The sequence below is a fragment of the Aptenodytes patagonicus genome, chromosome 5, assembly GCF_965638725.1.
Source record: "Aptenodytes patagonicus chromosome 5, bAptPat1.pri.cur, whole genome shotgun sequence".
NCBI lineage: Eukaryota > Metazoa > Chordata > Aves > Sphenisciformes > Spheniscidae > Aptenodytes > Aptenodytes patagonicus.
In genome coordinates this window covers 63,358,841-63,373,746 of record NC_134953.1, presented here as the reverse complement: position 1 = coordinate 63,373,746, position 14,906 = coordinate 63,358,841, and the positions used below count along the sequence as shown (strand labels likewise).

The window sequence follows — 14,906 nt, the reverse complement described above, 5'->3', positions numbered from 1 at the left end:
GCACGCAAATAGAAGTCTACATGTTAGTTAGTGTTGTCATTAAAATATCCCTGGGATTCCCTTCAACTCAACATCAGACAACCCTTCACAGTTCTAGAACAATGGAGCATGAATGGACCTCCTCAGAGTCAAAAGAACAAGATAAAATGTGCTACATGAAAATCTAGCATGTCCTTTTACTTACCGAATCAATGGGTTTTTAAAAGGTGTTACCTGCAGTTAACATCTGTCATACTTACTCTCAGCTTTAGTTATTTTACATTGTTCACCTTTCATCTGCTACTTTTTTCTTCATTTGTTCTTGGAGGCAAAAAAAAAATTGAGCAATGCTCTAAAATTGCAAAGTTCCTCTGTAATGACAGAAGTGCTGTCTGCAGTGATAAATCCCAATATGCTACCATGCAAAACACTGCAAATCTGAGTTTCCAAAAGGCCTGATCCCAGGTGAGCGTGAATCTTCATGCACTGCTGCTGATCACGAACCCTACAACCAGATAAACTGTAACAGAGCTAGAGATGTTTTCAATTCTGTTACAGACAGAAATACACGCTAGATAGTGCTACCTGTATCATAGTCTGGAAAACTGGTACATTTCAAAGTTTGGAAGCCATCTGCTTTCAATGACCTGAATCTTTTGTGTCTTTAATTTCTGTTCTAACAGAAGCAAAAGTTGACAGATCATCGTGCAAGTGCTGGGAATAACACATCCAGTTTCTCTACGCTTTGATAAGACACATCTGAGAAACACCACTTTTCTGTGCTACTCACTGCATGCTGCTTCTGATTCATCTGACCCATCAGGACATTCTTCTTCACCATCACATTTCCACCTGGCTGGGATGCAGTGGCCGTTGTCACAAGTGAAATCTGACTCGGCACAAGTTTTCTTTGCTGCAAGAAAAAAAAAGAAGAAAGTACTTAGCATGAATATAAGCAGTGCAGAAGACCTCCATTGCCTCTAATACCACTAAGGACTATACTGATTACCCTGTATTGAGAGGATTCATTTCACATTCAACATTGCTTCTGCATGACAGAGTCAAACAGGTATCAAAGATGGGTGTTTCTTCTTGCTAGAACTCTTATCCCTCCATTATTTAACATGGATTCACTCTTTTATGTCTTCTTCCAGACATTCAAAAACCAGGGATGTTCTTTTTCAAAATAATTTTCTAAGGCTTTTACAACAAAAAGCTGCTGCCTACATGGAACTGAAAGCGTGCTGCATGATTTACAGACAGGTAAGACAACCAAGTCTCGCCTTTGGAGTACTATAATCTAAGTAGTAATGTTTTTATCTATGCAATCTATTCATGGCTTTTTAGTACATCTGTCACCATAGTAGATGATCATAAAGCACTCCTCCAAACACTAAAAATCATTTCATTAAATGTCAACCACTTTGTGCTCTTTGCTTGCATTAATCTAGGGCTTGAAAAAGATGCAAGACATGAACTCAAGCAATTACTTGGTCTATTCCTCTGTGCCAGTGGCGCAGCACCACCAGTGCCCTGTAATACTAGTCAGCATCTTTCCACTGCAGCAGAAAAAGTAATCTACAGATATACGGCCCCTTCAGTCCGTGGCCTCAGTGTCAACGTGATTACCAGTCACTCACTGCTTTTGCAATGGTGACTTCCGTGGCTTTTCTGCTAGGAACTGCACTGAACAGCCATGCTGTGAGCAATGGCTCAGCCTCAGTGTTACCACCCTTGAAGTGCAAGACTGTATGGCTAACTGGTATCTACCTTTGTTAATGATCAATTTACATAGGAAGTGGAGGTGGGGAGAAGATTTGTTTATTCCCTCTGCAAAGTTGCTCACAATCTAATAGGATCCCAGTAAAGGACCTCAGGAGGTCATCAAGTCCAACCTCCTGCTCAAGACAGAGTCAGCTCTGAGGTCAGACCAGGTTACTCTGGGTTTTATCCAATCTGGTCTTAAAAACCCCCAAGATGGAGACAGCGCAACCTCCCTGGGCAATCTGTTCCACCACTTAGCTGCCCTCACAGTGAGGTTTGAGCTTGACAGCTATTCCCCGATATGTCATGTGCACACATCATTGCTACATCAATATTGCTTCCAGCAAACATTTTCAAAGCATTAAATGCAACAAATAAGCCTCCAGGGTTTGATCTTTTATTTTCCTTTCTTTTTTTCTTACATGAGCTGCTGTCAGGGAGGGAGCCGTGTTACATATCGGTCACATGCCCACACAGGAAACAAGGAACATTACTGTGTGAGGTACTGGAGAGGTCTACATGACTGAAATCAAGTACTCATTTTCTAGTACACAAAACATGCAGCTTCCCTGAACAGGCATCCAGCAGGAAAACGCTGCAAAGTATAACTAAGCAGCTGTACAATCTCTCAGGATGCACTTTTTATAAAGAGAACATACATTTACTCCCCTTCTGTTGCTAAATGAGCCAGATTTTGGGGGGGGGGGGAAGGGACAATTTTCAGTCATTCAGAACCAGATATTATGAACTAATATAGGAAAAAAACCCCAACCCCATACAGACCAAGAGTTTTACAAGAAACCAGTCATACTAAGAATCTAGTCTGATCTTCCAAAGACATTGCACATCCATTATCAGAGGGAAAAGACTTTCTCCTGAACATCTCTGGTTGGAAAACCAAAACTTGTGAAACTGGCTATCGTACATCACTTCTGGTGTATTTAATGCAAGTTTGATTTAATTAATCTGATGTATTTAATGGTCAGAAAATCTGACCAGATACTGATGGGATATGCATGTATAACCGAAGTCGGAGCACTGTCCTGCTCGCTGTGAAGCTGACTGGCTAAAATGTTAGTACCTGCTCTTAGGGGAAGGTTATGGCATCTATAAATGAAACAATGACATCTTCATCCAGAAAGCAGAGACTAGTATAATACTAGAGACATAAGAAACTTAATTTTTAAAATGTATTTAGTTTTATACTAGCTCTCTCAATGTCCTAATGTCTTGTTTTCCATAGGAAAACTGTCCTTTGACTTATTCTCTAGAGATCCAAACAGCAACACAACTACTTTTCCACCTCAAAATAAACCTCCCCTGTTTCCATCAGTCTAACACTCTGATCGCTGTTATTTCCGGAACATGTGGACGCAAGCGCGAGCAAGGGGGTCAGCCACAGAAAGGAGCGTTACAGGCATTCCCTTCAACATGGCCAACCTGCTCACAGCAGATGGTGGCACTGATTGCTTTGTTCCCCTGACACTGCTCTTCGGCAGCACAATTAATAGATTGCCAGGATGCACAAAAGGGGGAGAAAAGCATTACTGACAGTCCAGGGGTGTCATTTGGAAGGTGTTAATGTGCTCCCTGAGTGCAGCTCCTCTTTGCAAAATGAAGTTGGGCACAACCGCTCATCAGCAGTAGCCTAACCAAAAAGTGTCATCCCTGTCCGCATGCCCACCCAAAGGTCCAACAGTCCCGTGCCAGATAAATCAGCAGGATACAAATGCATTTGGTCCTTTGTTTGAACCTAAAATGTCTAATCTCTTAAAGGAGCAGGATTAAGGGAGGGGGAGCTCAAACCTTTCTATGATTATTATATTTACTTCTACTATTTCCCTTTTTTTTTTTTACTCTTTCTGCTTTTTATTATTTATATTTTAGATACTATATATATATATTTTTTTTTTTTTTACTACTATTACTTTCTAACACATTGGGTCACGGCTCTGCAGACTGTCTTAATTCCAATGAACTCTGCTTTGTGTTGCAAACAGCAACCCAGATTATTCAAACTGCAAGAATACTGAAGCACTGTCTCATTTCTCACCTCTAATACAAGACTGGAATCACTTTATTTCCAGCCAGATTCACCTTCTGGCACTCAATCGTCATGTCTCTGGGATCACAACACAGGCAGGGAGCAGTTAATTAAAATATCAGCTCTGTCTTTTTCTTCCTTTTTCAAGTCTGATAACCTTTTCTATTAATCTCCCATGTTATACACCTTTCTTCTATCAATTCTCTATTAAAAATTCATTGAGGCTCACACCATAAATTGTCCGTGGTGCATTAAAATGTAAAATAAATAAATAAATACATCCCTTTTAGACAATGGGGAGGACACAGGTTCATTTTACTGTTTCACCTGGCTCAGAAATAGCCAAGCAGAATTAATTGTTCCCCTGAGATCCATTTCCTTTGCCGTAAGCAGCCCAGGCAGCTCCGCTCACGTCTCTTCAAAATGAACATAAACAAACAAGAGTAAGTAGCGACAGCATCCCTGCGCCTCTGCTCCTTGGGGAGCAAACCGATACCTGGAACAAGAAAAGAGAAGGCTACTGAAGCGTACACAGAGCCTTTCATGTTCTCCCCTGCTCGGATGCAGAGAGTGACACCAAAGAGACTGCCTTTCTTTTGACTCTTGCTTGATTTGCCTTTGGTACCTGCTTTTCCTTTCTCACATCTGCAGCTGGACAGATATGTCAGAAACTCCAGGGTGGAAGTTGGTGCCTGTGCAGCCATGGGGCTCAGCCCCCACAGGGGATGAGCCCTGGCTTGGGCAGCTTTCCAAAGGAAGGCTTGGGCAAAGGAAGTCAGTCCTGCTTCTCTTCTCCCAGGAAGAAAGGCAAGGGAGGAAATGAAAGTTTCAACTTTATCCAGCCATGACAGAAAAATACCCTAACACACTGAATTTTAAACTAAACTGCATGAAACCAACATGGTTCCTCATTTTGCAAAACATCCTTTTCCTTTCCATTACTCACATCTCTTATCCTGAACTGCAAGTAAGGATTCAGGGTTCATCCCTGCAGCAAATTAAAAGCAGAGAACCTAAGGAGACTGGTTTAGAATATGAACGTTTATAGAGGGAATTAATTAAAAAAAAAAAAAATCACTGGGGATATGTATAATTAGACTGGAGGAAATAAATATATACTGAAAGGAACAACTCTTGTACTAGCTAGGAGCAGGGACGGGATGATCTAAATGTGACTTCTAACTTCCAAAAATACCTCTCTCTGAAAGATCAAATCCCTGACCCTAAAGCCAAACAGATATCTGAATCTAACTGGAAGGTCCGGGATTTAATCTTTCTTCCTCTTTCTAATAAAACCCAACATCCTACCACCGCCCCCACAAGCCCTTAGTCACTTCACTTAACCTCACTTAACTTTCCCTTCAGTTCTAGAGGCTTTATGGGGCAGGAACATCTTTACAGTTACTCTTTATATAAGATACCAGGCCCTCTGTGATTCAATTTCTAATTCATGCCTCTTGCTTATTCCTATTTTGCACATCTGTAATACTAAGCAATAGTACCACACTACAATAGTTTCATTTTTTCTACTCGTAATTTTCCCAAACCAACACAGCTGAAGAGCAGAGCGAACATATTTTCTCTCTTATCAGCAACAGTTCTATGAGCAAAGCTGTAGCTGTTCAACAGCAGCAGTGATATAAAAGCACATACAAAAGCACATTTTCTGATTACAACTTGCCTGTAAAGGACCATTAATACAAAGATTCTCCCCCCCCCCAAGAGAATTAACCCCTATGTAGTAATAACAGACTCTAAACACAGGATTTTTAGATTAAGGGTTTTGTTCAATCTCTGGGTTGTGTATCCAAACAAAAAACCAGGCTGATGGGAGCATCCTCGAGTGTTAACCCACAAAGACCCCGCAAGACTGTGCTCTTTCCCCGCTTTGCCCCCCTCAGTAACTGTTGGCCAATTTCCACCAATTCCGAAAGGGGGGAAAGATGTGAAAAACATGCCTACTCCTACAAGTTTCATAAAATTGGTAGCTGACTAGAGAACAATCAAAATTACAGCTCTGCAGAGGGAAATGAGGGCAGAAAGTGGCCATCGGGCCCGTCTGCGGCATGTGCTGCCAGCCAGCTGGGTCTGTGCAGCTTCTGCATCTCATACCCAAGGTAGGTTTATGGCAGAGGGAAGGCGGCAATTAGGGATTAAAAAACAAATGAGCAAAAACCCCAGACACTAAAACTTTGGTTTCATTTGTTCCACTACCCTCATTCCTTTACACAGATCCTGCTCCTATTTTAACTTCTGAATCAACACCAGATCTTCTGTCAAACTGTGTATCTGTTCTCATATTCAGCCTTCTTGAGGAAACTAGTTTCACCCAAGCCACTGTAAAAACAAAAGAACGTAAAAGGCCATATAACAAAAATTTTGCTGTGATCCTTCTGCAGCAGTAAAATAACACAACCTTGTAGGACGTGAGAATGGGAAGATGATGGTAGGCCAGAAAGAGAAATTGAAATTCATAAAACAGGGTTTCATTTCATGCTGGGAAACTTCAATGGCAACTTTGATCAGTGGCTTATCAGAGCCGCTGACAAGACACCATACAAGAAGAGCAGCAGCATCACACAAGTTCAGGCGCTTAAGACAGACCATCGCCATCACTCAGCCCTAAGAGGTGCCAACAGCAGCTTGAAGTGTAACATCAGCCACAAGCTAGCTCTTCCCAGAGCAAAATACATCATCATTATGGCTCACTCTGCACTTCTTAAGGACCTCAATTAATCCAGTCTCACAGCGAGCAAAATTCACCCTACCTGAACCATTTGCTAGGCCCAAAGAGGTTTTCTGCTTACCAAGGGAAAGGTAGGAGCTGGGCTCCTTATTCAGCTATTGAGAGAGATTCTGGGCTATGCAAAACTTGACAGCAAACAGACATCTTCAGTTTATAACCTCAGTCAACTCCTGATCACAAAAACAGCCACCGTGACATTGCAGATGCCACTCCCAAACAAAAATTCCCAGCGATACAAGAAAAAAAATTCTTTTCTTAATCTTTTAAAATGTGAAGTTAAGTTACTGCAAACTTGATATGTACTCCCAAACTTGGAAAACTGTTGGAGCAGGAGACTGAGCCGTAACCACATACTTTGTCAGTATCCCTGCCCTTCAAAAAAAGTCTCTGGTATTGATCCCAAATCCTTTGGCCAGGTTATATACCCAAAGGATGTCTTAGTCCTCTTCAGGAGATTTGAAAATCCTAACCTACATCTGACAATACTGTAGCCCAAGTACTCTCAATTCACGCCGTTGACTAACATGGTACCGATTTTGCAAAGGAGGAAGTGGAGACAGGGAGTGTAGGACAATCCACCCGGGGGTGGTTTCCTGGTCACAGCAGGTGGGCAAACAGTGCTCCACCCCTGGCCATACCCCGCTGCCCCCGCTTTAGGCACCCAAACACCATGTGTTGGGAGCCTGATCCCACCGGCAGCACCTCTGCCAGGGTTACAGGGTCGGCTGCAGGCAGCCCCTTGCTGCCAAATCCTTGGCATAGGAAATCCTGAGAACATGTCGTTTTGCAGCTACAAAATGGCAACAGGTAAGATCCAAGAGTTGAAATGTCAGGAAATACTAGTGGATGTGGACTGTCGAGTCATTTTAATTTTCAGACAACTAAGGACACCTTGAAGTAATGAAAGGGAATATTTAACCACCCTCTGAATCTGGCCACTTTTTTTGATGCTGCCATCTCAGCAGGCAATTACACTTATAAAGCAAGATTAATCAGATCACCTCAAACAGCTGGTGCTCAGACACAGACAGCAGTCCCTCTGATATTCCACCACCAGAAATACATTTTAAAGAAACTTCTCCCCAAGACTCTCTGAACCAGCCCCAGAAAACAACATCCGATTGACAGAAGCCTAGTCAGAAGGTTTGGGACTGCTTGAAGCTGCTATTACAGTAACCAAAACATGCAGCTGCTGAGTCTAAACTAGCTCCTCTGATTAATCAAATCAATTAAATTAAAAGGAGAAAAAGAGATGTCACCTGTGATTTTTCATTAGTATCAAAGGTATCCACCTTTGTGCATTTTAAATGGTAATATGTGTAAACCTCCTCTTTATTAAAATACATTTTCATGTTTAACACTGAGTTTTCAATGTGAGGAAAATGGCAGCACCTAATTGCAAGCTATGGAAAGCTATGGAAAAAACACAGAACACTGAAACAGCATTTTGTTCTCATGTATGAAAATAAAGTGATTTCAACTAACAAATACATGCCTTCATTGCTAAGTTTATTCATGTAATCAAGGCAAAACTGAACAAAATTTTTCTACAACCTCTCCTCAGGTTGCTGCTGCCATTTCAGACTTCAAGAAGGGGCTGTATGCTCAAAAGTTGCTGTTTTTTGCCAAATACACAAGTTAGTCTAATGAATGCAGCATTTGTCCCTACAAACCATGCTTCGCCAGTACGAAAAGCAGGAATCCCAGAAGAGAATTCAAGGACAAAATGACCACTTGGACTGGCGTGCTCCTTCAAGGGCATTAGAGGTCTGTAAAACATGCTACTTGGGTATTGAAGAAAAGTTCTCCTTTGGAGTTCGAAGGCTTCAGCAGGGCTCTGGGGCTTTGTCTTGGGGAGCTTCGCAGCTGGGAACAGCCTGGGCAGAGAGCTCAAGCACTGCCTGACTTCAGAGGAACGTGCTCCACACTCCTTCGGACAAGGCTCCCTCCAACATCTGCTCCCTTCATTTTCCCTTCAGCTTTCTCTCTCTCACTCTTTTTTTTTTTTTTTTTTTTAAAGATCAACTCATAAAGTACCAGTGATCTTTTAAGCTGTACAAAACCAGGTTTTGTGACAATTTTCACATTGCTATTCTCCAGGAACCCATATCACCTCAGTGTTCAAGTCTCTGGACTTTAAAAAAAAAAACAACAAACCACAACCAGAAAAACAAACAACAAACCTAACAAGTAAACCAACCATCCTCCCCCCCATTCTACTTGTGAATTGAAAAATCATGTCCTTCTGCAGAGGAAGGGACAGATTTTCCTACCAGCATCTTAAAAACACCCCCAGCTTTGCTCAGAAATAGGCTGACAACCCTGTCCAGCCTGCAGTCACCTCTGGATGCTACCGACCAACCTCACTGCAATGTGGCAAGTTAGAAGGTGCGAAAAAGTACCTGCCATTCAGTGTCAAAACATACCCACTGACAAAATCTCACTGACACTCATCCTCATACAGCAGCAACAGTCACAAGGAGGCTGGCAAGTGTACAGACAAGGTCAGGTTTCAGAAAATGTAATTTTTATTACAACAAAGATTATGCAAGGTAGCACTGTACAAAAGGACTATCAGAAAGCTTGCTCCTCTTACATAAGAGATCTGTGAACTTGAAATGCACAAGTCATGCATGTTCTCAGTTACAGGTACATGGACACAGAGACATTATATGACATGCCAAAAGTCATGCAGCAAATCTGTGGGTTAGCCAAGGATCTGACCGACATCTTTCAGCCACATCTGCTAGTGCGCTATCTTAAGCTCAAGTCAAAATTTCCTCTTTACGGAAAAGAGCAACCATCACTCTGCTGTGGAAGTTGAATGTGTTTCCAGAACTCCATATTGCTGCAGTCACGACCTCTTCAAAGGATTTGGTATGCTCTGAGTTTCCAAGTTTGTTTCTAAACATTTCTTTGATTAAAGTTCATCCACACTGACTTTTGCTGACAGAATTGCCAGCTTTGTCTGTCTGCTCTGGGTTTTGTTTTGCTTTCTTTTAACAAGCGGCAAGACATTGTTGCAAGACACAAGCTCTTGGGTGGCACCTACATGTACGTTATTTCACAATGAAGGATGTCTGCAAATTCCTCAAGAGGCACTCGACATTATTCTGTCTTTCTATTTCTGGGAATTAAACACTAGGGGCCATATTCTACCCTGATGAAGCATCACCAAAGCCCGTGAATAATTATTGGCCTCAGTGGTCTCTGTGCAAAATTGGACACAGATGTGTTTATGACACCCTATGATGTCTGTTTTCAGTTTAGGTTTTATAACTCTTGCCTAAGTCAGAGTTACATGCCTCGAGGAGGCACCTATAAATACTGCTGTTCACCAGGATGGTCACAGAGATACGAAAATGTTCCCAGACAGAAACGTGAAAACAGTGAAAAATTCCCCAGACTCTGAAACTTGGGAGTGATCACAAGCATTGGACTCTTCAGCCAGGCTGATACTGTGCTGCAGTCCCTGGAGCTTGAAAACTCTTGATATCCCCAAATTATTAATGGCTATCCCTCTCCATAGAGAGGTTATACAATCGACCCCCTGATGCAGAAAGCCAGGCTTCCTGAGGACAAAACATACTGAAGGCCATTTCTGCAATGGCAGAAAAAGCAGAAGTTGTTAATTTAAGTTCATGGAGCTATTTTGGTTCCCACCTGCAAACATGCCTATAGCTTGTCAGATAGGCACCAGGGAAACAGAACAGCCATACTTTAAGGCTGAATTTGCCTTCAGTTATTCAGAAAAGGAGAGGAAGATGACGACTAAGGACGTGAATGCAGATCCCTTCACTAAGCAATACTGAGAAGGGATATCAGGAAAAGGAGGGCCTTCTTATATAGTTAAGATTTCTACTCTATTTGATGTTGTTAAGGATTATTCCTTTTTCACAGGTGGTGGTGACAAAATCTCCAAGACCAGTGGAGAAGATGGCAAAGAACATCCCCAAAGCCTGAAGGGCTACTATTTCTTGCCTGGGTTATGCTGTTGCATCAAAACACTGGAGTTTCTAGGGGAGACACCATGTTGCAGAAGTTGCCCTTCACAGCTTAGACACAACATTAAGTTCTCATTACCTGAATTTGGTATACATACTATGAGGTTAAAACACACCAAAGCAAAATATGGCATCTTAGCAGAATTTCGTGCCAAGTTCGCTAAAAATCAAGTTTGCATGCAGGAGGTAAATCCAGGAGTCCCAAACTCTGCACAGACCCAGTTATGACGAACCCCCTCGTCATGCTCTTACTGCACTTGCATGATATATGCTGTCTTGAGGGTTAAAATCAGCGTCAGGCGTTTCTGGCAATCCTCAACCCCTGGCTGCACGTTTGCCACTTCACTGCTAGAGTCTGCCCTTGCACAACTGTGTATGCATTTTGTAGCCCAGGTCACTCGGTCAACATGGGCTGCGAGAGCATAAAACACATCTGCTGGGAAGGAGCAGCAATTTCACCAGTCACCTTTGCCACCAAAAGCAGAGCAGTGTGATTACCCACTGGGAGTCCCAAAAATTGCAGGCAAAGTCACTTCCTCTACAACTCAGCCTTAAAATAGCCAGAAGAGAAATATATACCATTTAAGCCCTGTTTTGCAGAACTTGACATGGGTCCAGGCTGCATACTATTACCACAGCTGTGTGGAAAAACAGTAACCTGATATTTACACCTGCAAGCTCTGTGTTTGTAAGTGTGGTAAAACACACGCATATGACATTCCTATGAACAAGCATTATACGTTTCGGAAAAAAGTGTTAGTTGCTAACAAGCCCAGGTATCTCTGACCTGTAATATAAATTACCCAAATCTAACGACACACTGGAAACCCAGCAGAACTCAATGCAAAGCTCACAATCCCTAACAATCCAAAGAAAAGAAAAAACAGAAAAAAGCAAAGGCTCTTCAAGAGTCAGGATCAATGATCTAAATCATATACCTGAAGACTCAATCCTCTCAGTGGCAAAAGAATGCCTTCTGTTGGTAGGAAACAGGGAGAGGGGACAAGAGAAGCATAACAGGTCTGGGATGACTGAGAAAGCATTGCCAGTTCTGTGCACAAATCCATGTGGGTAGCCAGTAGGGAAAGGTGACATGGGTCTATGCTCCTGATTAGGGAATTACATGTGTAGTAACACACCTGAGCATTCTGGTTTGCAGCTAACAGCAGGGGAAATGAAGCTGTTACTTTTCCCGGTTCTGCTACATTTATTTATTTTTTATTAGAAGCAACATCACATTTAACATCACTTCTATACACAGTCCAGTTGCTTAATACTGGATCAATGTTTGCTCTTTTTCTCCTGTTCCTAATTTAATCAATAAGTTGCAGGGCGAAAAATGCAAGAAATGCTCTATACGGCTAAAAAAATCCCACATGCCATGGTTTACTTTTCTGGGAGGCTAAAGTATTACAATTAAAATGCCCATTGCACAGTCTTGGAAGAATGAAGAGTCAATAGCAATAAAAGGAGTGGGGATTTTTCTAAAGACTTAATCCAGTGTTTTCAGCTTTATCCTCTTTTTCCATTTGCTTTGTTTTTAGCAAAATTATGGCACTTTTTGGAGTAGGATTATTAAAAAAAAAAGTTTCCCTTTTTGACCATGCATGCCTTGTCCTGAATTCTTTAACTGCTTCAGACACCAAAAATAGAAATGGAAAATGGAAAGTAATAATCGGTATGCCACAGAACTTGCATTGAATTAACTAGGTAGCAACACATTAGGAACATCCAAGATGATAAAAAAAATTTAGACCCTGGTTCTTAATGATCTTTAGACAGACCACTGCCACAGATGTCCCTATGTATGTACCTGTGAAGCTATCTTTTCTACAGCTCTGTTAGCTGCTCTGTAAAGAAGACATGAATTGCATCCAATGACTAATTTGCCAGGAATCTTGCTTTTTAAGACCACTGAATCAGAGCTCTGGGAATTGTAAGGGATCGCACACAAAAGCATTTTCAAAAACGTCTCCAAAGCCAGCATCGTTTCAGACTGAACAGCAGGTTCATCCTCTGATCCAAGTCTGTTACAGCGGAACAGTGCCAAACAAACGTCTATTAATATTCTGCCAGGAAGCACGAGCGGATGGGCTCTTGCATTATGTTAAGTGAAGTGGTCAGGTTAAGAGTTAGGCATCGGTCACGCAGTTCCTCCATTCAAGCACAAACCTCTTCACCCATCATCGTGTGTTGTCAAATGCTTTTGTGCATTGCAATATTATATACTAGTACCCTGGGGATGGGAAATGAATAGGCACAACATGGAAATTATGATGCATGCAACAATACCCTTTAACCTATTAACAAGTATGACCAAGCTTACTTATTCTGAGCTCTCTAATCATCAAGGCAAGAAGACATCAACAGCTACTGTATCACACTGACAGGGCCTTCAACGGCAAGTGTGGTTCAAAGGTCCACAGGAAACACAAAAAGGCTTTGTCTTTTGATGTAAAGAACAAAGCTACCATGTGGCACAGCATCACACATGCAATTAGTCAGGAAAGTTAATACAGTAGAAGCAGATGGTGGAACCATGTCAACATTTTTAGTGGGCACATTTCCCCTTACTCTCGAGTTGCTGTGAACTGAGGTCATGGGGGAGCAGCAGGCTGATTGTCGAAAAGCTGGACCACACCAGGGATCAACATTACCCTTTTATCTACCTGTCTGAGGTACCTGTGTGCTCCCACCTCTACTGTCATAGCTCCCATCTTTCATACACCTCCTCTCCACCACATCCCCATGCCACAGGGTAGCACCGTTAACCTCACTGCACATGGAGGGAAACTGAGGCAGAGAGACAGTCTCTAACCCTGGTTGTGCTGGGAGGGAAAGGCATTAAAACCACACCTTCTGTGGCCCTTATACTGCTCGTTTTGCTCATTTCTGAAGCCAAATTAATTACCAAATGCTATACAAATCACTTGTATGGCGCAGCTACAGGATACATCACTCCAAAGTACTTTATAGATTTGCAAAGAGCCACTGCTGCTCCGACGCTTCTCACCTGCCAGCCCTAAAGCTCAGCTAACACAGGACAGGAATGAAAGACTTCTTGTTCACCACCAATTGCACTGGATGTGCAGAAAATGTAAAACCCAAACCACAAGGATCGCACAAAGAAATACAATACAGGAAACACTGTGATTTGTATGACTTTGAAGTAACAGCCCTGCACACAGCCTTCAGACAAAGTCTCCTCTGCTGTTATTGTCAACCAGTTCTGCCCAATTCCCCAGCTCCATACCTCATGGATTTCAATGGTACCCAGGTGAGGATGGCAGGAGCTTTCAGCTCTGCAAGTCATTTAATTAAAATAAAATGAACAATGAGCAGTTAGTCAAACCGCACGTATGCTCCAGCCACTACAGCTGATGAATTCTGCAGCTCTCGGTCCAATCTGACTTCCTTTAAAGCTCCTGGCAACCCATTAATTAAAACACGTTATTTACAGCTTCCAGGGGCTTGAAACCATGGGATGCACTTGACGGAATTTATGCAATTACGTACAGTCAGTCCTAGCGACAGGCTCCATTCTTGCTCTTCTCTGCTCCCACACTCAGCTGTTTCCTTCCCCGCGGCTTGTCCATGCGGTACCGTTCAGCCTGGGCCTGCCGCGGCGCGATCGGCTGCCATGGAAATGAGTAGGAGGCAACAAAGGAACTGCAAGTCTCTCGCCAGAGATGGAAGAGTTGCAAGGCAATAGCGCAGGAAGGCCAAGACAAAGAGAAACCAATTTGCCTGCTGCCTCTAAACACAAACAACCCTACCCCTTTGTGCAAGAAGTTGATGAATAGAGCTTTCCCCTGATTCAGAAAACCAAGCCCCTTCCAGGTAAATGCAACCAGGCTAGGTGGATGGAGCATCCTGCCTTCAGTCCTATGCAGAGTCCATCCATTAGCGCTTTGTGGCAAAACATCAGTAACGAGGTGGATCCACAGCCAAAAGCAAACCCGGAGGATGTGTAGTTTAACTTACTTAATTAGCAATCCCCATGTCGCTCGTACAGCAGCATCAGCTGCAGACAGACCTTCTCTACTTTCAGAAGTTTTTCTTTTTTTACTCCATTATTAAGTAGTCACGCTCATCAGCGATTCCCTTGACTTTGTAAGAAAAAAGCATTTTAAAACATACATTAGAAGGTATGACTGACAAGCATAACAAAGTCTACTGTGTCTTTGAACTGATTTCCAAAGGTGTTTTATGAGAATAAACGGAAAATAAAGTTCTATGGAACTGTGAACTTTCTACTGCTTAAGGAGTCCCACATGAACACTGCTGAAAGATCAAGTACCATAAGCCCAAGACATCCACATATATAATCCTCCCAATGATTATTACTTTTTTTTTTTTCCTTCTGTGT

General features: G+C 42.3%; 1 protein-coding gene across 4 annotated transcripts in view; it reads right to left on the bottom strand.

The window, feature by feature from the left end:
* Positions 1-14,906, bottom strand: part of LRP8 (LDL receptor related protein 8) — a 206,908-nt gene that overhangs the window by 76,060 nt on the left and 115,942 nt on the right. For all 4 annotated transcript variants that reach the window (XM_076340176.1, XM_076340177.1, XM_076340178.1 and 1 more), the window contains exon 3: positions 770-892. In XM_076340176.1, the coding sequence (XP_076196291.1) occupies positions 770-892 (123 nt within the window). The remainder of the gene's footprint in view (positions 1-769; positions 893-14,906) is intronic.